Raw genomic sequence first — 22,470 nt, 5'->3', positions numbered from 1 at the left:
TCTTCTGGAACTGGAACTCTTTTCTTACCTAGGCAGGGCCGTGGAGGAAGACGCCTCATCACTCCAAGGCTATTTAAACCACACCCGATTGAACAAATGTGCTTCGCGTTATTCTGCATCTGCAGCAGAACGCTCACCGAGTCTGTTCCAGCCTTTCTTCCTTCCGATCCTGAACCTGCAAGAACAATACTTACCACTCCTGTAACCAGTATTCAGCAGCACCTGCAAAGACAAGAAACAACAGGTTAGCACGGCAACCTTTACACGCAGCGCTTTCCTCACCTGATCCATCGGCAGCGAACATTTCTTCACGCTGCACCTCCGCCTGTGAAGACAAAAGCATTGTTATTACTTACCGGCACTCCGCGAATTCCGGATTTCTTCAACGCTGCAACCCAGCATCTGAAAGACAAACGAAGAGACATTAGACAGGTATTTACTCACGTCCATCGCACTCGCCACAATAGAACGCCTGCAAATACTCCGGCGTTTTCCAGCATCTCTTCAGCACGAACTCACAGCTGCAAGGGAATAGAGACAGTTAGAGCGCTTGCATTTACTTACGCATTTCCAAGCGCTTCATTCCAAGGCTCTGGCTCCAACTTCGGCTCTCTTCACACCATCTCCTATCTCAAGAGCCCTGCAAGACAAATAGGAAAAAGCATTATACAGAGTCCTGTTCAATATTAACATGCCCACGCACCTAAAGACTATAAGGACTAAAAAGGTGTCCAGAAACTCACCGCTCGTGCAGTTAACGACGGTAGCGATCCTCTGATGTCAAGAGGCCTATGTTTCACCAATGAAGGAACTGGCAACGGCACCCTGCAACAGACGCAGATGGAGAGTCCAGCATTCACCTATCTAAGGTGAGCACGTTGACCTGGGGGCTCTACGGAGAAGCTAGGAAGAGAGAGAGAGAGAGGGACATTCAACAACCCAGATCATTAACCCCCATATTCTTTCACCTGCAGAAATCTCACTCTTCGAGTTCGACACACAGTGCAAAGAGGTTCAGCCCCAGAAGCAAATCGAGTCCTGCACATCACTTTTCGGGTCACAGACACCTTCCTGCCAAGACCAGCGCCTCCGTGGGAATCAGGTGAGCGTTACACACACACTGGGAAATGAGCTTTGTTAATTTTGAATTTGAACACGTTTCATCCTGTAGTGTTCTGCCAAATCGGGAATAAATTAAACTCATATTTTTGGTTAAATAGGTTAAGGATCTACACAGTTTGCCCCCCCCCCCCGAGCCACAATAAAGGGAAAGGATTCAAGGCAAGCAGACTCCCCACCTTTTGGTTTCCAAGGGTTTAGTTCTACTTACATAGCAACCCTCTGTTTAAAGTTCATGAAAGCCAACTGCATCTCTGGACACTCTGGAAAGATAGGGCAGGGCTCTGGTCACTCCACTCTAAATTATGCCCTCCTGCTCTCCACCATAGGACCCAGTCAGCTCTGAGGCCTTCCTAGAAATCGACAGCTCTATGAAGATACACTCTCAGCAATCCCCTATGGTATCTCCTTACAGCTGTCAGATGGTAAGTTTCAGCAGCCTTCCTGATGGTCTGTCTCTTGTCTCTCTGTTCCTCTGTCTGTTTCTCTATCCTAGTGCAGTCCTCCTTATATAATAGCAATGACACCACCAATTTTGCAATTTTGAGGAAGTACCCTGCAATAATTCCTGCCACTAGGATTGAAAAGTTACCCTTCTCTCTCCTCCCAACCCAGCCTCCAAGTCAGGATTGGTTTAGGGGTCTGGAGCAACATATGGCAATTCCCCCTTGTAATTGCCCTTTGTTCGCCTTTCAACTTTTTGGCAAAACAAGTTATATATCACAACTTCATAATTGTATTAGCAACTGCCATACTACACATATTTTCTGATTCAGATAATCATGGAGAATTGGATAAGCCGACCACCAAATCCATACCATGTAGCATGGCCATGTGGCACCTTTCTCCTGTTTCCATAAAAAGCACAACAGTTATGAATATGTAAGTTATTAAGCATATCCCTAATTTCATTTTCCAGTCACTCACAAACTCACATTTGGAACATGTTCAGATCAGCCAGAAACCTAGTTTAACTAGCCATTACAGTTCCTGAATCATAGGTAGATGAATTTTATATCCCCAAAATCGACTGGAAATTATATAAAAAAATGGTACACAATTGAAATCAATCTGCCTTATGGTTGCTGAGAAAAAGGCCTAAATGATAATAGTACTTTAAAATTAATTGTAAATCTTCATGTCGGACAAATGGCCCTCCTCCTGCCTTCTGGACATTTGTATTCACTGGGTCAGCTGTGCCCAGAGTTTTTTCTATTTTTTATTATCAGTCCCCTTTCTGTTGGAAGCTTGCTCTTTGAGGTGAGTGGCCCCATGTTCACACATATTAGTCATGCTACAGCCAAGGGTAACTTTTCTTGAAGTTAATGCTTTCAGAGAAGCAGGTATGGAGAACACAGAATTTTGACACCTTTAGCAGGACACTTTATTACTGTTGGTCATTAGATAAGAGATGTGACATCCACGCTTGGAATGGGAGATTTCCTTGTGAGATTTTGCCCACAGCAATCAAAAGCGTCTGCCTTGGGCTGACATTTTTTCATGAAGACAAAGTGGCTCTTCAAATGTCACTGGAGTGTTGCGGGTGAAACATGATTTGCATTGCTTTTTTCAACCTCCACATCATGTTTTGTTTTGCTGACATTTTTCTGAGAGCAGTGATACTTTTTCACTTTTCAAAACTGCTTTTATTTGCAAACACCTGTGTAGGATGTTTTTGTTTTCAATGTTTAAGAATCCTGTTTTCTACTTGACAAGGACCTTTGATTACTGCTTCTTTTGTAAATTAAAATGCTGCTTATACATTGGTAATGACAGGTAGGCCCCTTTCTACATGTCTCTTTAATTATACTTAAAAAATAACAACAAAGGCCAGGCCATTTTGTTTCAGCGTTTAACATCTTGCTATTTATGTGGACAGGACTTCTGTTTGAGGCCTTTAAATGCACACTACAATACATTTCTAACATCACTGTGATATAAATTGAAAAGTCCAATAACCCTGCTAATACCCTGATGATGAAAATAAATATAGTGCTTTCTACTTCACTTTCTTTTGCTTTGTTGGGTCTCTCTGCAACTTTATTTAATTAAAAAAAAAACATTTACATAAGAAGACTTTTATATGTTTACAAACAATTTCTAGTTGGGCTTAGTCTGAATGGACTTCTCAAAATTACCACTCCTCCAGGAATCAGACACACAGAAGCCTCAAACTTGCTGTCTGTTGTAGTGCACATGCAACTAATATGCATGTAAGTATGGTTGGAACTTTGAGGTGTGGAATGTTTTGAGTGATGTCAGTGAGCATTGAATGTGTGAGTTTGAATAGAGGGGCCAGTTAGCATGGGCAGGGGTGGCCATTGGCTGGATGTAATAGTGTGTCCTGTTTTATCTTGGAACTAATAAACATATATAACTTACTCAAATAAACATATCTGTAAACTTACCTTTGAGCAATTAAGAACCTTATTATAACACTGTCAGAATCAGAACCACCCGCCCCTCTGCACCACGACTCCCACCTCACATTTAACTGCCCTCCCATTGTTTATCCCATCAGACACTGGGGATGGCAGATTGAGTGCAATGTATACCACCACAATTGGCAGTTGATTGTTCTGTATTGTAGGGTGTGGGACAGCTGACTGTGCTATGTGCTGCTGAGTAAGTGGTAGGTGCAGCATGGCCAGGGTACACTATGCTGCAGTATCACCAGCCATCGACAGGGGCCTTGGTTCATTCTGTTCCAGAGGAAGATGGGGGTGCAGACTGCATCAATTTCAGATATCAACGAAGGACTGCTGATGAGTGCCTTGCAAATCTAACATGGGAACACAAGTGGCAACATTCCTGCCTACATTACGATTAGCAATGTTACGGCCTACTATTTCACATGTGCCTAGATACCTGCTCTTCTATTGTAAGGCACTTGCAGAATTGCCTGAACCTGCCAGTGTAAATTATGATTGCAGCTTGGCAGGGTCCACCAATGGAACGAGTATAATTGTATCCATTACAGTTTGAGAAGTCTTACTGACTGAGTGTTATCAGAAGCAATGGAAGAAGAGTGTGCCAGTGTGCCAATGTTTATGGTCCCATTATACACATGATAAATAGCCCATTTCCCTTGGCCTCTTCCTTAGAGGGCAAATGCTTAGCAAATGCTTGGCGTATGTGTGCAAGCTAGGATATATGTGGCCTTTCGGGCAGAATAATTGTTTGAGGACACCCTGGAAACCCTTCTCGCAGACAAAAAGACTTCCTCATCCTCGTACCCATCTTTACAAATGTAGTGTATTAAATGGAACAACACACAAACTTAATTAAATCCCAAAATCGAATTCTTCAAAACATATACTGGTTGGAGCAGACATGAGTTGATGTAGACGTGGCACGTTAATCGTAAATTAAAAGAAAAGTTAGATCATTAAATCCCTGTGTAATCATTTCCTAGTTGAACAATTCTTGTGGTTCTTCGGCTTAGACAGATAAACTCCTATGCTGCAAGGAAAGGCCTCAAACGCAATTCCTTTCACTGATTCAAGACAGAGGTCGACATTTAAATCCGTTCTCCATATTATTCATCAAAATGCTAAAGGTAGACAATTAATTACTCTCACTATATTACAATACTAAAGATAAACATTAACTGCTATACTGGATACCAGCTTATGCTACAGAGGTGCACGAGTGTCTTTCCGCCAACCGGAAGCCCATCAAGATAACCTTCTTACTAGAAGCTAGAAGACATAACTCTTTACCATAACATTGCCTCATCTTTGATGCCTGGGACATCGCACATCAGCGCCAAGCAGACAGGCTTCAATTTATGGTAAAAACAATGCACATTTAGCCACTGTCCTTCTACCTCAACACAGCCCAACACCTCGGATACCTGGTTGTGGTTGGGTGGCTGATTTGGAGGAAAAACGTGCAGGCAGTCCAACACCAGCCTGCAGCATGAGATCTTACTGGGAGACAGGGCAGGGTAATGAACTGTGAACAGATGCTGAAAGTGTATAAAGAAAGAGGTTGGTTATTGCACAGAAAATCCTCTGGGCTCTTGGTATAAAGAGGCTAAACATACCTCATCTTTTCTGCCATCCATAAAAAACAAAAGGAACAAACACCAAGTCCTGTACCCTTGGTCTGTAGCCATTCATGTCATGCCAGTAACTATGGCAACCTAGTAAAGGAGTGCATTGCAGGGTGCAAGTAACTTCTTTGTAATTCTGAACTGTCCCAGTGCTGCCCACCTAATCCTGCACTTTCAGATCTGTGTGGGAGGGTGCTTTAAGGGAGGGTATTGGCATTAACCAGGGCTAGGTATGGTGCTAATGCGGCCCCACTACAACGTGCCTGCACCATGTGCCAGCAGTCAGCATGCTCCTAGAATAGACAAAAATTGTGAAAGACTTGGAAAAAAAACCTGTCATTTCGATTGTCATTCAGCTTTAGTTAGAATCAGTGTGTCCATTGCACCCTTCTCACCCAGCACAGTCAATTATTTTGTATGATAGCAATGACAGTCATCACAGCAAGCGACCCAGCAGCTGATTGGATACAGTAAAATTAACATCCTGATCCTCGGCCATTAGTCAGGTTTCGAGCCCTTGAGAGGGACTGAGTCTACCTTGCTCCACTCAAATGATGAACCTCTGCACTCCACTGACTTCAGAAGGTCTACGCTCATACCGGTATTGGCAGTACAAATGAAGCGGCCTGAGGGCATTTGTACTGCTAATTCAACCACAACCAATTTCAACCGGCTTCCCATGCCGGTTTGATATTATGAAGAGGGTGGGACATAACAGATTATCTAAAATGAAGCATATTTTGCAGAGTGAGCCACAGGTCTTGCAGAGTTTGGTGGCATGAGGGGAAACCATGGGTTCTTCCGAGCAGGGGTATTGAAACGCCCTCATCAGCAGGGGACTTCACACAGCTGATTCTATTAGTAGAGGCATTTCAGCCCCTGTGTTCATCCATCTACTGGGCAGAAATGGTGTAAAACAGGAAGTTTTGCACTTATTACTGCCATTTGTACCAATCATGCAGAGTTGTATTACTCGATTGGCTCATCTAACATAACATTCTAATTGCATACAGTAGAAAATTAACACTTGCACTTATGTGTTGCCGATTCGTCTGGCAATTAGCATGTGCTAAATTAAGGTGTGTTGCATTGGAGTCTTTAGTTTTGTGGATGCATGAAAATCTCATTCAGGGCCAAGGACCCTTCAGAGACAGAGGAGGAAAACAAAGCAGAGATGCTTGCCAACTTTGTTGCACTCCTACGTCTTAGAATGCCACTCAAATGAGAGCGTCAAAGTAAAGCATGGAAGCATTTTTACACTTTCATTTTCCACTCTGCTTAGTACAAATCTACCCGCAATGTAATCCCACTCCAATCCGGCCTTAGAAATGGGCAGAATATTTACAATAGAACGCAGCGGATGGTAAATATTCTGTAATGAGGCCACCAGAACCATAAAGACACAGCGCATCATATTTATGGAGTGTAAATAATACAGGAGAGGATCACCTAGCTCGATAGAGTGATAGTGGGTGAATGAATGGTGGCAGAGATACTGTGATCTCTGATCACCTCCCCGTTCTTGCACAATGATGTACTTTATCTAAAGCAAAGTACACAGCCAGGCATTTGTCACCACTTTTTTAAAAATGTGTGTCTCATTGAAGAACGCTGTGCAGGTCCCCAGACACTGGGTAACAAAGACATTTCACACAAAATGTTAATGTGATTAAGTTGTGGAATAACAGAAGAAAGACTGGAGAGACCTGGTCACCTTCACCTTTAAATGTATCAGCAACACAAAATGGCTACCTTTGTTAGACGAAGGAGTGGCCTACGGTATAACCTCAAGACTTTGGAGGGACTCACATGAAAATGATTCAACTATAAAAGCATGCCTCTTGTTTGCATTGCTTGCCCACTTATAGATCCAGTGGCAGTCGGAAACCTGTTGAGATTTTATATTAACCAACTTTACAAAGCAGCGCTACCTTGAATTTCGAGTGGACAAATCTTGCACGAGAGTTCCTTGTGAAAGAAACGTGCATGGAAGGGCATTTCTAAATACAGCAGCATTTACAAATACAACAACATCGTAGTTTGACTACAGCGGCTTTCGCTTTGAGTCTCCTGGGCTCTGCTGGAGCCAGGAGACTCGAAGCGAAAGCCGCCACAGTCAGAAATACAACAACGTTGTATTTATGATTTCCATGGTTTTCCAACCAGAGCAATCACAAATACAATAACGTTGTATTTATAATTGCTGCATCTTTGATTTTTGCCTTTTATGTTACATTTCTGTGCTTCCCTGGGCTTGGGGAGCACAGAAAATGTTACATGAAAGTGAAGGCAGCCTCCTCAGCTCATTTACAGCTCTGCTCTGACTGCAGTAAGTGGAAGCTCCCAGTACGGGGCTTTTGCTGCTTGTTTAGTGCCGCCAGGCCAGAGCTTAACATGAGCTGAGGAGGCTGCCTGAAATGGCAAAATGGAGCTCCTTTGTAAACGCTTTGAGCTTTGTTTGCTCAAACGTTTACATAGGAACTTCCTTTAAAATTATGTTTAATGCATGTTTTTGATTATGCCCATCTTTGGGGACAATAATATTTTTCAGCGCACTATTCCTTTAAGACTTTAGATTAAACTAAAAGCTGATGCTTCTTGTGCATCTGTTCAGCAATGTGTGAACATATAGCATACAAGGTAATGCAAGATAAATCTGGTCCATACATCACTGTATGCTTTAGAGTAAGCATCAACATGCCCTATTCTTTATTCACTGACACTTGGGCATGGTATGTATCAATGGATTTAAGGTTTGTTGGCATGCTTTACAAATGGATGTTTATATACAAGAAAATATAAATGGAAATCATTAAGACAATGAAATTGCATACAGGCAAAAATATATTGAGGAGAAAATACTGGGTTGAAACAATGAAAACAAGATGTGCAGATATATATCAAACCATTTGGGGAAAAACAAATCTTCCTAAAAGTTAGGTAGTGCTGTCACTATGATGCAGCCCCAGATATTGTGTCTGCCCAATATCAATGTATCAAAACAAATAAATGAATTGGAGCAATGCTTCTGCGCCCATCACAAGGTCAGTTTGCAAATTGGGTATGTGGCATGTTCCTAAAAAACTAAAGGGACAAAAGTTATATTCTGGTTTTCAGATGTGCTATTTAATGCTCAAGCATAATACACAGCTCCTCTTCGACAGTGAAAAAGTTGCTAGCCTCTGAAATTGCTTTTTGTGGTCTAAACTATTAGGATTCCTTATGGATACTGTAATATTGGTCCACTTCTTAAACCCATATTAAAGAGCAATGCTAATGGGTTGTGGAATACACATAATAAGTGGTCAAAGGTTTACTAATGTGGGCGGTTGGACAATGGGTGGGTCTTGGATGCCACCTATGAATGCCATGGTCTCTCACAGAGGCTAGATTGCAGGCTCCTTGTGGCAAAGGTTCTTGGGTGCTCCTGCTTCAGGCAATCCTAGTGCCGATTGGTTTATATGGTTGAGGGAGCAAAGGGGGCAGATCCAGAGAAGAATAAATCAATTTCCAATATAATTACAGAAGTAACTGGACTTTATTTTAAGGGATTGTGAATGATGGGTTTCGACACCCTTTTTAGTTTTTCATTGCGCTTCTGGAACCCTGAGAGTCCTCTTGTGCATCATCCTATAGTGCCGTGGTACACACTACAATCCGTTTTAAATCTCTCATGGATTTGTGAACTTGCATTCAATAGACAGTATAGGTCCTCCGCATTTCTGCCCCCCTCAAATCCCTCCCAACCCCCGCCACGATCACAAAGCAGAATTGCCTGTTGTACCTGTTTGCTTTCGTCTTGATTAGCACTTCTGCACTTAAAATACCCTAATTATAGGAATACTGCAAGTCTTGAAGGAACGCTGGATGCAGTGCAATTGATGTACACAGGCATAATGCCAGCGGATGAGTGCCTTCGTAAATTTTCGAATCTGAGATGTGACATACACTTTTTTACTTCGTGTTTTCCTTAAGATACATGGCTGCCAATCTCACCACTCCATGGCTGTCACTTGCTCTTCCCGCCTCTTGATTTTATTTTTCCTGCAGAGTTCTTCCTTCTTTTCAGCTATTTTCTCTTCTTTCTTAAATGTCCTTTTTCTATTTAGGTGGAGTATTTATAATTTTGACTGCATATCTTTGAAGAAACATGCGATGTCTGTTCTTGAAACAAAGTTGCATTTATAGAGGAATATTTTTTTTTTAAGTGGAGTTGAAGGTATGCAAATGATCCTTATGTATGTGCACTTAATGACTAAACCGCAAAATGCATTTATTTCTTTAGTGTTATTATTAGTTAGTTCCTTGTGACCCTTCTGTGGCTTTCACGTGTTTTCTTCTTTGTCATGTTTTTTCTACATTGACTCGACTAAACTGTTTTTCAGTTCTAGTACAATGTGTCATTTAGTTTTATAGATATCATGAGGGAGTGGGGGACTATTCACAGAAAGGATAGTATCATTACCCCCAATGGTAAGTGGTAATCATTGCTAGAGTAACAAAAACACCCATTACAGAAAGAGAAAACGCGTGTTATTGGTTCATTGTTGTAGCTGCGTGCAGGGACGCTTCGAAATGCCCCAAGAAGAAGGAGAAGGAAAGGTAGCGGGAATAGGAAGAAAAGAGTGGCCTGAACCGTTGCAGCCATATTACATTCAGGAAGAGTGTGGCAGGGGGGAGGAAGAAGTGAAACAAGGCAATAACAATAGTACAGTAGTACAATTAATCAAAACGTTTGGTAACAACAATCCACTGGAAGGACTACAGATATCCTGCAACATAAGCAAGTTGCCCAGTTCTGTCCGGTAGTGGACAGTTGGTCAATCAGTTGTTCGAGAAAGTTTGCAAAGGTGTATCTTCAGAATGTTCCTGAACTGTAAGTTATTATCAATGGATCTACCTGAAAATGTTGCGGTGGAATTGACAGTGGCCGAACCAGCGAAGCGGAAAGCTTCCCATACAGAAAATCTCGACTTTCCTTATTCCCTCTACCCAGCACTCCTTTTTCCCTTAGTACATAGCTAAACACCTGCATGTACCTTCTTTCCTCTCCCTGCGACGGGCTTCTCCCTGCAACCTGAGTTCCATCGCCCAGTTATGGGTGGGAACTTCCGCCACAGGGTCCCTTTCTTTTTATGTTGTTTTTATTATTGTCCCCTGCCTTACATGTAATGGAAGTGGGAGACACCCAAGCAACCCCTAACTCATAATGCCGAACAAGGGGAGCAGGGGACACCCCTGCAACCCTTCCTCCCCTTGTTTGACATTATGGGATTCGTTTATTTTCCCCATGCCGAATGCGCAGTGAACGTGCATTCAGCTTTTTATGGGGTATATTTTCGGCTGAATCGATTGTCAATTGATCTCATGTTGGTTGGGAGATTGTTCGATAGAGACTGGCCCATATTGTTTGCAGTCTTACCCCATAATCGTCTTCCTGAATCAATCCAAGGAAAATGCAAAGGTGCTCGCTGATCCTGAGACACAGAGAAGGCAGCAATCAGTGAGGTTCCTTTGGATGCAGTTTGGCCTGACACCCTAGAAGGCTAAGTGGATGATAAGACTTACAAGGAGGCAGGTTTGTCTAATAGGAGTCAGTGCACGAATTTGAGGAGCAGTGATTTGTGGACCCTGGGTCTCAGGCCCAGGATCAGCCCGGCTGCCTTATTCTGTGAGATTATAACTTATGAATCAAGCTTCTTGGGAGACCTTGGTGAAGACATTTAAAGTAATCAATTTGGAGAGCCCAAAAGCTCTTGTCACTTGCACCGTGTGTGACAATTCAAGAAAGGCTAAATGTATTTTAGCCCATGGAGTGCAATTTCTTAGTGATGTTTTAGAGATCAGGGGTGAAGGAAAGCAAGGAATTACATTTGAAGCAAGGGCCTTTTCTGCTGATGTCTGGCTGTGGGGTGCCAATAAAATATGTACATTTTAACTGAGGAGCAAGTGGGTGTGAGAGCCCACATAGATGATCTCTGTCTTCAGTGTGTTGACACAGAGTGCGATATGGAGTCAGAGTTGAGGAGAGATATGTCCAGTGTGAAAGTAACTGCAAAAGCACCACCATTTGTTTAAAATGAACCCGAAAAGGGAGCTACAAGGCATGTCAGGGGTTTGAAATTGGCATTACAGAGTCAGGGGTGGAGGCTGACCAGTTGGAGAACATCAACCTAGGATAGTTGACTTGAAAACAAAAAATCCCAACCTTACCGGCAAAGCTCTATCTTGAAATAATGAGGTAATCCAATCAAGAACCAGATAATGGATGATGAGAACTGTGTTGTGGTCAAGCAGAAGTTCACCCCGCAAGTGGATAAAAGACGACTCAGTTCCTCTTGTGGAATGAAAGCCAGACTGATGGTTGCCCAACAGGATGTTCCAGGATGTTCTATTCAGTGCAACACCGTAGCTGTGGAGTGGCTCCCTCAGCCACATTATTTCCTAAATAATGTGTGCTGGCAATTAGGTGGCAGTTAGCTTTTATAGAAGGGTCATCAGATGGCTTCTTTAAGACGAGGGTGATAGGGGATTTCTGCAGTGCCGTAGGGAACGCAGCCAAGGCTGAGAGAGCTGTTAACCATTATCACCAAGCAGGGAAAATGGGACAACATTCTCCTTGATGGGGGTCACTGAGTAGTGAGAAACTTGTTAGGGGAGGGCCCTCATTTCCTGGACAATTTTGATAAGTGCAGTTAAAAAGGTGAAAGTAGATGTATTGGAGGGGGTGGGGACAGGTGGGGCAGTAGTCCGATGGTGGCTGCCAGAATTGCATTTTATCAACTTCACGTTTTCTTGAAAAAATTGAAGGCTGGTTGTCAGCCAGTTCATGAGAGGCTAGTCTGCAGAAGAGCTTTCAGGCAGGAGAATCATTTTATTACAGATTTTTAAAGCTTCTACCAACATATAGATGACAGCAAGAAGAAGACCGGGCAGGTCTCAGGCAAAAAATGTACTTTGTTTTGTGCAGATCTACTGTCATATGTGTGCCAGGTCTCTGTTCGTTCTGTTCAGAAAACAACAGTTGAGAACCTCATCTGTATTCCTATGAAGTGGTGTTTTTTCCTTTTAGAGATGGTGCAGAGCCATATGTAATGCATGCAGCATAAAGTGTACTTTAGGCACTGTACAGAAAGTAGAGATGTCTAGTGCGGAGACATTGGAAGCGGAGGAGCAGACAGAACGGAAACAGAGATCTGTTTTCAAAACCATAAAGACTATGTTACCGCGGGACTGACATGTTTTGTGGGATTTGGCTGTGTGCTATGGAGCGCTGAGCATTAAGAGGAATGCATCATTAATGAGAAGTGCAGCAACCACTAGGGCAACTGTTTGCAGTTTATATCATTTTATCTGGTGGGTACTAGCTGGAAGATAAAGGTGTTCAATTTGTAGACACAACCAGTAAGTGTGGGCTACGATGTCCGGGTCACTGGGTGCAGGCTTATATTTCTTCTCTATATCCTTAGTAAGTACTGGATTGGCCAGAGATGTAGTTACCCTCTTCTTAATTGAAGACGTGGAATGTACTGGTCTACATGTTCTTTTTTCTGTAATATGGCCACAATGATATCCTTGTCTTTGATTCATGAGTATCTATGCTAAATCTATTTGCTGCCCTATCGGCAGAGGTATAGGCAGCTCCATCTCATCTGAATAAGGTATGATATGATACGATATGATATGGCATTTATAACGCGCCTATACACAAGTGATTCAAGGCACGACGCGTCAAGGGAGGGGGAACAAAGCGAAGACAGAGAAAGCAATTCTATTAGTCCAAGTGTCATTCAGATCACGCAAGTGAAGAGAAAGGGGGAAGAGGAAAAGTGCAGAGTGGGACGGGGTGGGGACAGTGCAGTACAAGATGTAATGGAATAAATAAACAATAAGAAAAGCAGGGCCAGCTGGTGGCAAGTGCAAGGGTAAGGGTAAGTGCAGACATCAGGTGTCAAGTGCTGGTGGGGGACTGTAGGGAGTGAAAAAGAAAGAAAGTGGCAAAGATACGTACTGTTAATGCTTTAACGGGAAGTGAAATACTACTCATGTTACTATTAACCATACCATGCACAGAATTGTATGTTTGTTTACTTTGTACATGACCAATGATTTAGTCTCTGTTTTGTTTGTTTCTTAGCATATGTTCTCTTACACATTGTTCAACATGAATACATTTTGTTTTGTCTGTACCTCTCTCACATTAGTTGTGTGATCAAATGGTTAGTTTATAATTGAATCTAATCTTCTGTAGTTTGCTTGTACCTCCAGTGGGTCAAAGAGAGGGGTAGCCGTTTGACTCTGCTTTCTTGTGTTTGGGGGACTGTAGGGATACAGAAACAGTCTCCAAGTGCAGGGTTGGCCGGGGAGGCAGTACAAGTGTGCAGCTTGCGGGGGAGGGGAACTGGGCCCAAGATCAGAGAGTGGCCAGGTCACCAGTGCAGATTCAGCCAGGAACAGATATTCCTCAGGAGTTGCTGTCCTGACTCAACTAAAATTACATTCTCATCTGTGTAATCTTCCTGGTCTACTAGGTTTTCTTTATGCTCCAGTTGTTTCAGGTTTTCTAGGTGGAACTCTGTATGATCCTGTTTTCTTTTAAATGGCGGTCTCATTGAATTTCAAGAAAGAAGTCTTTTTGGCCAAAGTTGTGTTAAATTGGTCTTTTGCCCATCGTTTTTTTGGGTGTTCAGATAGCACCTGTCCCCCCTTCTCTGTCTTTTTCTGATTCTGAGAAGTCAGTTAGACCTTTCCTCTGCATTGTTGCAAACAGGGACCACCCCCACCCCCTCCAGACATATCAGTGAAGTGCTATGCAGTCTGGAGACTCAAAGTTAGGACTGCCTTATGTGTTTTCTAAATGCTGTGTGGGTCTCCTTGGTCGAAGTTCATTATTTTTGTTTAGCATCCGCCAACCTTTTTTCTGTGTGTGTCGAGTTCTAAAAACTCTACTACGAGCGGTCCTCTTCCATCTTGTCCCTCGGCGCCGATGCTGAATGATCTGTGCTTGACTTACAGTGACTGCCATTTTCGATGTTGCTGTAAGCTTTAAGGCTTCCACTCCTGGACAATCTGTATCCATTTTTGTTTTGGGATACATTTTTGTAGTGGCAGCCTTTTGGATGCCTACACAAAAATGATTTGATATTTGACCTACAGAGCTCACGGGCTGGATATGAAGAAACTGATATTTCTTCTAGTAAAATCTCTTCTATTTCATTTTCAAAGCCGACGCTGGTCTCCCCGACCTTGAGGCCTTCTGCCGTAGCTGTATACCTGCCGTGAGATTTTTCTGCATTCGTTGCATTTGTGGACCATCTCTTCGTTCTACACTCCTTTAGGGTTTTAGGTTTGAAGAGCTGGCACTTACAACTTTCCTCTTTATGATCTCTTGGAAGAAAACTGTTGCCTTCAGGGTGCATGCCCTTCCAGGAGAATATTTAGAATTACGATAAGGGCAACATTTAAAAGGGATATTCTCCATGGGTGCACAGGATTTCCAGGAATAATATTTTGGAAATTGATCAGATAAGAGAGATGTTCAACAGACCTCCTACGTGTACGTTTGATGTGCTATTGTGACTCTCCCTACTCTGCGCCTTTCATCATGGTGTCGTTGAGCACAGTCACCTAGTCACTCCGGCCCATCCGCTTTGTCCAATGTGGACCCATTTTCAGCCTCAAGTTCACGTTCAAACGGATGTTGCAACAAATCAGGTTTTTTGGTATCTAAAGTAAAACTCTGCTTATATATGCGTCAAAAACCGGAAGTGGAAAATGGAGCAAAGGCAAGGTGGTTATGATTAGTTTACAACATAGACACACGAAGCATGCTGGAGAAAATCTAGCTGGGCAGACAAACCAGGTGTTGAAATCACCCATAATGATCGTTTTTCATGGAACACAAACTAATCTGGTCCCAGTCCCCTCAAATTGGACTTTAAAGTGCACTATCACTTTGAGGGGACTGGGACCAGATCAGTTTGTGTTCCCGAAAGCGCATATTCCAAGTGCTGCATCAAGTGAGGCACAATCATCATCACAGGAATCTCCTGCCAGAGTCTACACCACGATTCCCCATCCCGATGAAGGCTGTTATACTTTACCGCTATCCACGCTGGCTGAAAGGCCAAAACACAAGTGTGTCGACTTTTTAATACCACACAGTGCTAACATTGAACACTGTTCACTAAGTGTATCATTGTGACCTATGGCAATATAAAACCATGTGTGTAGTGTGAGGGGTGGTACTGAAATGATATCCTCTTTGTATGTAAATCATTTTGTACTATTATACACCAGTTAATGTTTTTTTTTTCTTTTGTTGGGAATGTCCGTTGTTTACTCACCTGTTAAAATTGTGAACCTGCATTTAATATTATATATTCCTTTCATGTTACAATCATTAAATATTTGGTCTTTGCCTATCCAGGCTCGCCCTGGTCATTTGTTTAATATATACAAGTCTGCTGTGACCTGGAGGGATCAGGGAATAGTCAGGTGCCCCTCTAGTTGTTGACTTTCACTGTGAAGGACATGTGGTTGAGCATGATGTAAGGCAAGGACACCTGGCCTACTCTGCTGTCCGAGTACCTGAGGAGACCCGGGAGGGTGGAGGAAATGCTACTATCCTGCCAATTATGTTTTAAATTCCTGGGTGACAGCATAGCAGTGGAATACAGCATTTCAGACTGTGCACTGTGTATAATGGATTGCATGAGAAGCCATACACAACAATTCTCTAAAGAAGGAGAATCGGTTATGACTAAGCATCATCCAAACATATACGATTGTTTCTACATGGGTAAAATCCTACATTTCTTCATATATATTGGTTCATCAGAAAGCATTTTACATAGAGCAGGACCACATCATTGTATCAGGATTTCCTGACACATTATGGATTCATTATCAATGATGGTTTAACATGGACATCCGCCTCCTACACCCTTCATAAGTACTGCGAAAGTGGGTGCATCCACATTCTCTGAATTAAGGTATGTAAATTGGACAGGAAATAGCAACAAGCAAACATGTGACCTTTTCTTACCAGCATGATAGTTTTCCTTGTGCTTTTTCATTGCATGCTTGCTTCTGAATTTCTTCCCGCAGCAATCAGTTCTGCAAATAAATCTGGCATCTCCTCTGCAGGTTTCTTTGTGTTGTTCAAAACTAAAATGAAGAAACAATATTAAATATTCAAAAAATAAATATGAAAGCATACCAAATGATATATTTTCTATGATTGAGTGCTAATCCTCAAGCAAAAATCACGAAAACATTTACGGAAAAGCAAAACAATCCAAATGCAAGATTTTCACAAATTGCCAACTAGCATTGCAAATCATATTTTACAGTTATTAAAATGATTGTATGAATCCGGATGGGCTAATTTAAATCATTGTTTAAATATGCAAGGTACAATGGATGAAACTGTTGAGCATGAAAATTGAACTGAACGTATGTGTTGCTATCGGAGAGTCTATATAAGTAAGTATATGAATACATGAATACAACAACCAGTGAAGCAAACAGCAATGTCGGGCCAGAACTCAGACAATCTTCTAGTTGTGCTAAATTGAATGCCCTGGGAGTTCTTCTAGTATTTCATCAGCAAGTCATTATGATGAGTGTTTAGCAAAGGGCCAACTTTGCTTGAATATCTTGGTAAAATAACTGTACGTTGGCCACAACATCTTCCCATGCCACTTAAAATCATCAGTGGGTATCAATGGCATCACCCTACATTGGTTCTCCATCTTCCTCTCTAAAGACGCACAGCAGGAGAAACGAGCATCATTGGTATCCTCCATTGGAAATACCTCATGCTGCATACATCTCACTACTTGCCCATTCATGAAATGGATCCATTTGAACTTCAAACCGCCCGATTTTCAGGTGATTGAAAAAGTTTAAACCAAGGTTGAACTTACGAAAAGTTCAGACCAAAGGTTTGAGGTTGAAATTAACGCTGTTTTGAACAACATTTAGAGGCATGGTATTTTTGTGGAAACAGACTCTGAATAAAAACACGATATTAACAATTAAAAATATAAAATTAATATACTAATAAAACAAAATAAAATAATGTATACAGCATATATTAGTTCAGTTTGCTTGAACCCCGTTAAAACAATAAGTTGATCATTTGCAGCTTTGCATGTTTTCGAGGTCTTCAACATTTCCTCAGGCAGAGACCAAATGAGGCCTTTGAAAAACCTTACAGCATTACAGCTTAAGTAGCCGCTCCTGGGATCTCGTTTTTCTTTAGCTATGCCTGTCTGTGTACCTTATTTGTAGTTTTGCACAAAGAGGCATGGATTAGCTGTTGAAGCACCCCAACACATAGCAGTCGTCAATGTCTGAATGGCACACTGTGTTAAGTGGCACTGAGGAATGTAAAAATGCTCTTGGCTATCATAACCTGCTTGCTGACACTCAAGGCATTCATCTTGACTTCCAACTATTTTGCATTCGGTACCGATACTGATTTTTTAAACAATGGGGGTGGCCGTAGGTACTCAAATGACACCTCCATGTGCACATTTATTCATGACACAATTCGAAACTGATGTGTGGTGTTTACTATATATTCGGATCTTGCAGAAAAAAATGTAAACGTTTTTACAGTTTATTTTTGGACATTTTATATTTTCTCTTATTTTTATGATTTATTAAAACTAAACATAATGGTCTAAGTAGACTGGGGAATTAGAACTTGGAGTGACTTTAATAGGGCCAACTGTTTTGATAATCTTCAAAGCTACAGGCACGTATGGGCTCAAAGAGCATTGCATCCAACTGAGCCACATCACTATACAACACTTACTACCCACAGTATAATGCTTCAGCCAATTCGAAATGTTCTGAACACATTTATGGTGCTATTGATTCAAAGTGTTTTGGGTCATCTCAAGATTGGTGCTGTGGCCGGACCCCATTAACAATTTTAAAAAACTGTGGATTGTGTTGCACCATAATGATTCACTCTTCCTTAGAGGGCAAATGCTTAGCAAATGCTTGGCGTATGTGTGCAAGCTAGGATATATGTGGCCTTTCGGGCAGAATAATTGTTTGAGGACACCCTGGAATCCCTTCTCGCAGACAAAACAGACTTCCTCATCCTCGTACCCATCTTTACAAATGTAGTGTATTAAATGGAACAACACACAAACTTAATTAAATCCCAAAATCGAATTCTTCAAAACATACACTGGTTGGAGCAGACATGAGTTGATGTAGACGTGGCACGTTAATCGTAAATTAAAAGAAAAGTTAGATCATTAAATCCCTGTGTAATCATTTCCTAGTTCAACAATTCTTGTGGTTCTTCGGCTTAGACAGATAAACTCCTATGCTGCAAGGAAAGGCCCCAAACGCAATTCCTTTCACTGATTCAAGACAGAGATCGACATTTAAATCCGTTCTCCATATTATTCATCAAAATGCTAAAGGTAGACAATTAATGACTCTCACGATATTACAATCCTAAAGATAAACATGAACTGCTATACTGGATACCAGCTTATGCTACAGAGGTGCACGAGTGTCTTTCCGCCAACTGGAAGCCCATCAAGATAGCCTTCTTACTAGAAGCTAGAAGACATAACTCTTCACCATAACATTGCCTCATCTTTGATGCCTGGGACATCGCACATCAGCGCCAAGCAGACAGGCTTCAATTTATGGTAAAAACAATGCACATTTAGCCACTGTCCTTCTACCTCAACACAGACGGTGATCCAAGCCCAACACCTCGGATACCTGGTTGTGGTTGGGTGGCTGATTTGGAGGAAACACGTGCAGGCAGTCCAACACCAGCCTGCAGCATGAGATCTTACTGGGAGACAGGGCAGGGTAATGAACTGTGAACAGATGCTGAAAGTGTATAAAGAAAGAGGTTGGTTATTGCACAGAAAATCCTCTGGGCTCTTGGTATAAAGAGGCTAAACATACCTCATCTTTTCTGCCATCCATAAAAAACAAAAGGAACAAACACCAAGTCCTGTACCCTTGGTCTGTAGCCATTCATGTCATGCCAGTAACTATGGCAACCTAGTAAAGGAGTGCATTGCAGGGTGCAAGTAACTTATTTGTACTTCTGAACTGTCCCAGTGCTGCCCACCTAATCCTGCACTTTCAGATCTGTGTGGAAGGGTGCTTTAAGGGAGGGTATTGGCATTAACCAGGGCTAGGTATGGTGCTAATGCGGCCCCACTACCACGTGCCTGCACCATGTGCCAGCAGTCAGCATGCTCCTAGAATAGACAAAAATTGTGAAAGACTTGGAAAAAAAACCTGTCATTTCGATTGTCATTCAGCTTTAATTGGAATCAGTGTGTCCATTTCACCCTTCTCACCCAGCACAGTCAATTATTTTGCATGATAGCAATGACAGTGATCACAGCAAGCGACCCAGCAGCTGATTGGATACAGTAAAATTAACATCCTGATCCTCGGCCATTAGTCAGGTTTCGAGCCCTTGAGAGGGACTGAGTCTACCTTGCTCCACTCAAATGATGAACCTCTGCACTCAACTCACTTCAGAAGGTCTACGCTCATACCGGTATTGGCAGTACAAATGAAGCGGCCTGAGGGCATTTGTACTGCTAATTCAACCACAACCAATTTCAACCGGCTTCCCATGCCGGTTTGATATTATGAAGAGGGTTGGACATAACAGATTATCTAAAATGAAGCATATTTTGCAGAGTGAGCCACAGGTCTTGCAGTGTTTGGTGGCATGAGGGGAAACCATGGGTTCTTCCGAGCAGGGGTATTGAAACGCCCTCATCAGCAGGGGACTTCACACAGCTGATTCAATTAGTAGAGGCATTTCAGCCCCTGTGTTCATCCATCTACTGGGCAGAAATGGTGTAAAACAGGAGGTTTTGCACTTATTACTGCCATTTGTACCAATCATGCAGAGTTGTATTACTCGATTGGCTCATCTAACATAACATTCTAATTGTATACAGTAGAAAATTAACACTTGCACTTATGTGTTGCCGATTCGTCTGGCAATTAGCATGTGCTAAATTAAGGTGTGTTGCATTGGAATCTTTAGTTTCGTGGATGCATGAAAATCTCATTCAGGGCCAAGGACCCTTCAGAGACAGAGGAGGAAAACAAAGCAGAGATGCTTGCCAACTTTGTTGCACTCCTACGTTTGATTTGTTGCACTCCTACGTTTGATTGTGTTGCACCATAATGATTCACTACAGTGATTTGAAAATCCTGCAAACTGGTTTAGGAAAGGATGGACCATGTCTACTCCTATGCAACGTACACATGTCTCAGCTGGCACACATGCTCAGCTGCTATGAAGTTAACTATTGCTTTTATGATGAGGTAATCACTTCCAACTCATACTATAGTAGAAACAAGGCAGTCATGAAATGGCAGCTGATTGCCTCTGGAAGATTCAGTAATGGATAAAAGGCACACGCTTCTCCCTGAACACATCCAGCAACAGAAGTCCTTCTCTTATGCCCATTGGGACCCATTGTACTTCTATTATTGTTACTGTATAAACTAAGCCTGCCCTACACCACTGTGTAGTAATTTCAGAGTTAGGTTTAATCATGAATGGACGGACACCTTTCCTTTACCCAAAAAAGGAACCCTGCAGCTGATATGGTATGATGTGATATGATATGGCATTTATAACACACCTGTACACAAGTGTTTCTAGGCGCGACAGGACAAGGAGGAGGAAACAGAGGGAGGACAAAACAGTGATCATACTAGGCCTTGTGTCCTTCAGATCGTGCAAGTGCAGGGGAGGGGAAGGGCAGAAGTGCCAAGGGGATCTGGGGGTGGAGAAGTGCAGGTAATCAAAAAGTGCAGCCAACAGGTGGCTCATAAGTGCAGAGAAAAGGGACTGTAGGGTTACAGACACAGACCACAAGTGCTGAGGGAGCCAACAGGCAGTGCGTGGTGCAACTGCACAGGCAGGGACCTGAGCCCACCATCAGAGGGTGGCCAGGTGACCAGTCCCTGGTGCAGATGGGTCCTCAGCAGGGGAAAGGAAGAGAGAAATCAGAAGTGAAAAGGAAGGTCTTGAGTTGCTTCCGGAATCAGAGGTGATTCTCCTCAAGTTTGAGAGAGGCAGAGAGGCTGTTCCAGAGGGAGGCCGCAGTCGAAGGAAGAGATCTGCCCCCAACTCTCAGCTTGGAAAAGCACCTGCCCCTCAGAGAGTTGGAGATGGATGAGCGGAGAGCTCGAGAAGAGAGATGTTTAGGAAGAGAGAGTTGGAGGTAGTGCTGACCTAGGCCCCAAAAAGTCTTGTGGACAATGTAGAGGGTCTTGAACCTGATCCTTGCTGCAACTGGGATCCAATGAAGAGATTTCAGAGCTGGAGAGATAAATCCCTGGGCTTGAGGCCAAGGAGAAGTCTCGCAATCCTGTTCTGGATCAGTTGTAGAGGACGGAGAGTAGAGGCAGGAGATTTTAGAAAGAGGCTTTTGCAGTAGACCAGCCTAGAGAAAACCAGAGCTCTGGAGACAGTGAGCTTCTGGGGTAAAGTAAGGAAAAGAAGAATACCTTTGAGAGAAAGAGAGAGTGTGGTCAAAGATGGTCCCAAAATGCTTAGCCTCACAGGTAAGAGCAGGAAGAGGGCCCAGAGTGGGCAGCCACAGAGGGAGAGGAAAGGAGCGAGCTGGTATTTTGATGAGGAGGATTAAGGCAGTGATCATTGATGGCAGACCACACCTTAATTGCGGATCGACAGTCTGGAATGAGAGAAGGAGTTGGGGCCAGCCGTAGGGAGCCTGAAAGAGTGCTGGGTTTCGTCCACATAACACTGAAAGTTGGAGCAGAGAGCAGAGATGCGGTGGGCAATTGGTGCCAGATATTGGCTGAACAGGCAGGGAGAGAGTTTAGACCCATGGGGAACACCACAGATAGATAGAGATAAGAGATAGGATGGACCCCAGCTGGACCCGAGAGGGTCGATCAGTGAGAAAGGTGGTCGGCCAGGCCAGGGCCTGATCAGTGATGCCCAGGTTATGTAGCAATTAATCACTGAAAGCTCATGTCTGCCATTCTCCACTTCCTACAGAACTATCATAAGATTACAAGCTTATCTCTCAAAGCATTGTTCCTATCCAATCACAACTAATGTAATGGTACATATGCTGACCTGCAATTTAAGGACCTAAACAAGGTATCCTACCATTACATTGCCGTCCATTACTGCAAATTCGATTTCATTGATTTTTTGTCTGCACATATTTCTGCAATAGAGAAGATGGGGGGGTGGGTATTAGTTGAGGTGGGGGAATATAAAGGGCAGC

The 22,470-nt window shown here is 42.7% G+C and overlaps 1 protein-coding gene across 2 annotated transcripts in view; it reads right to left on the bottom strand.

Moving 5' to 3' along the window:
• PRDM5 (PR/SET domain 5) overlaps positions 1 to 22,470 on the bottom strand; it is a 1,215,944-nt gene that overhangs the window by 796,566 nt on the left and 396,908 nt on the right. For both annotated transcript variants that reach the window (XM_069631172.1, XM_069631173.1), the window contains exon 7: positions 16,224 to 16,345. In XM_069631172.1, coding sequence (XP_069487273.1) covers positions 16,224 to 16,345 — 122 coding nt within the window. The remainder of the gene's footprint in view (positions 1 to 16,223; positions 16,346 to 22,470) is intronic.

The sequence above is a fragment of the Ambystoma mexicanum genome, chromosome 6q (assembly GCF_040938575.1).
Source record: "Ambystoma mexicanum isolate Mex_15411 chromosome 6q, UKY_AmexF1_1, whole genome shotgun sequence".
NCBI lineage: Eukaryota > Metazoa > Chordata > Amphibia > Caudata > Ambystomatidae > Ambystoma > Ambystoma mexicanum.
The sequence above is the reverse complement of the archived record's forward strand: the minus strand, read 5'-3'. Positions and strand labels throughout refer to the sequence as shown.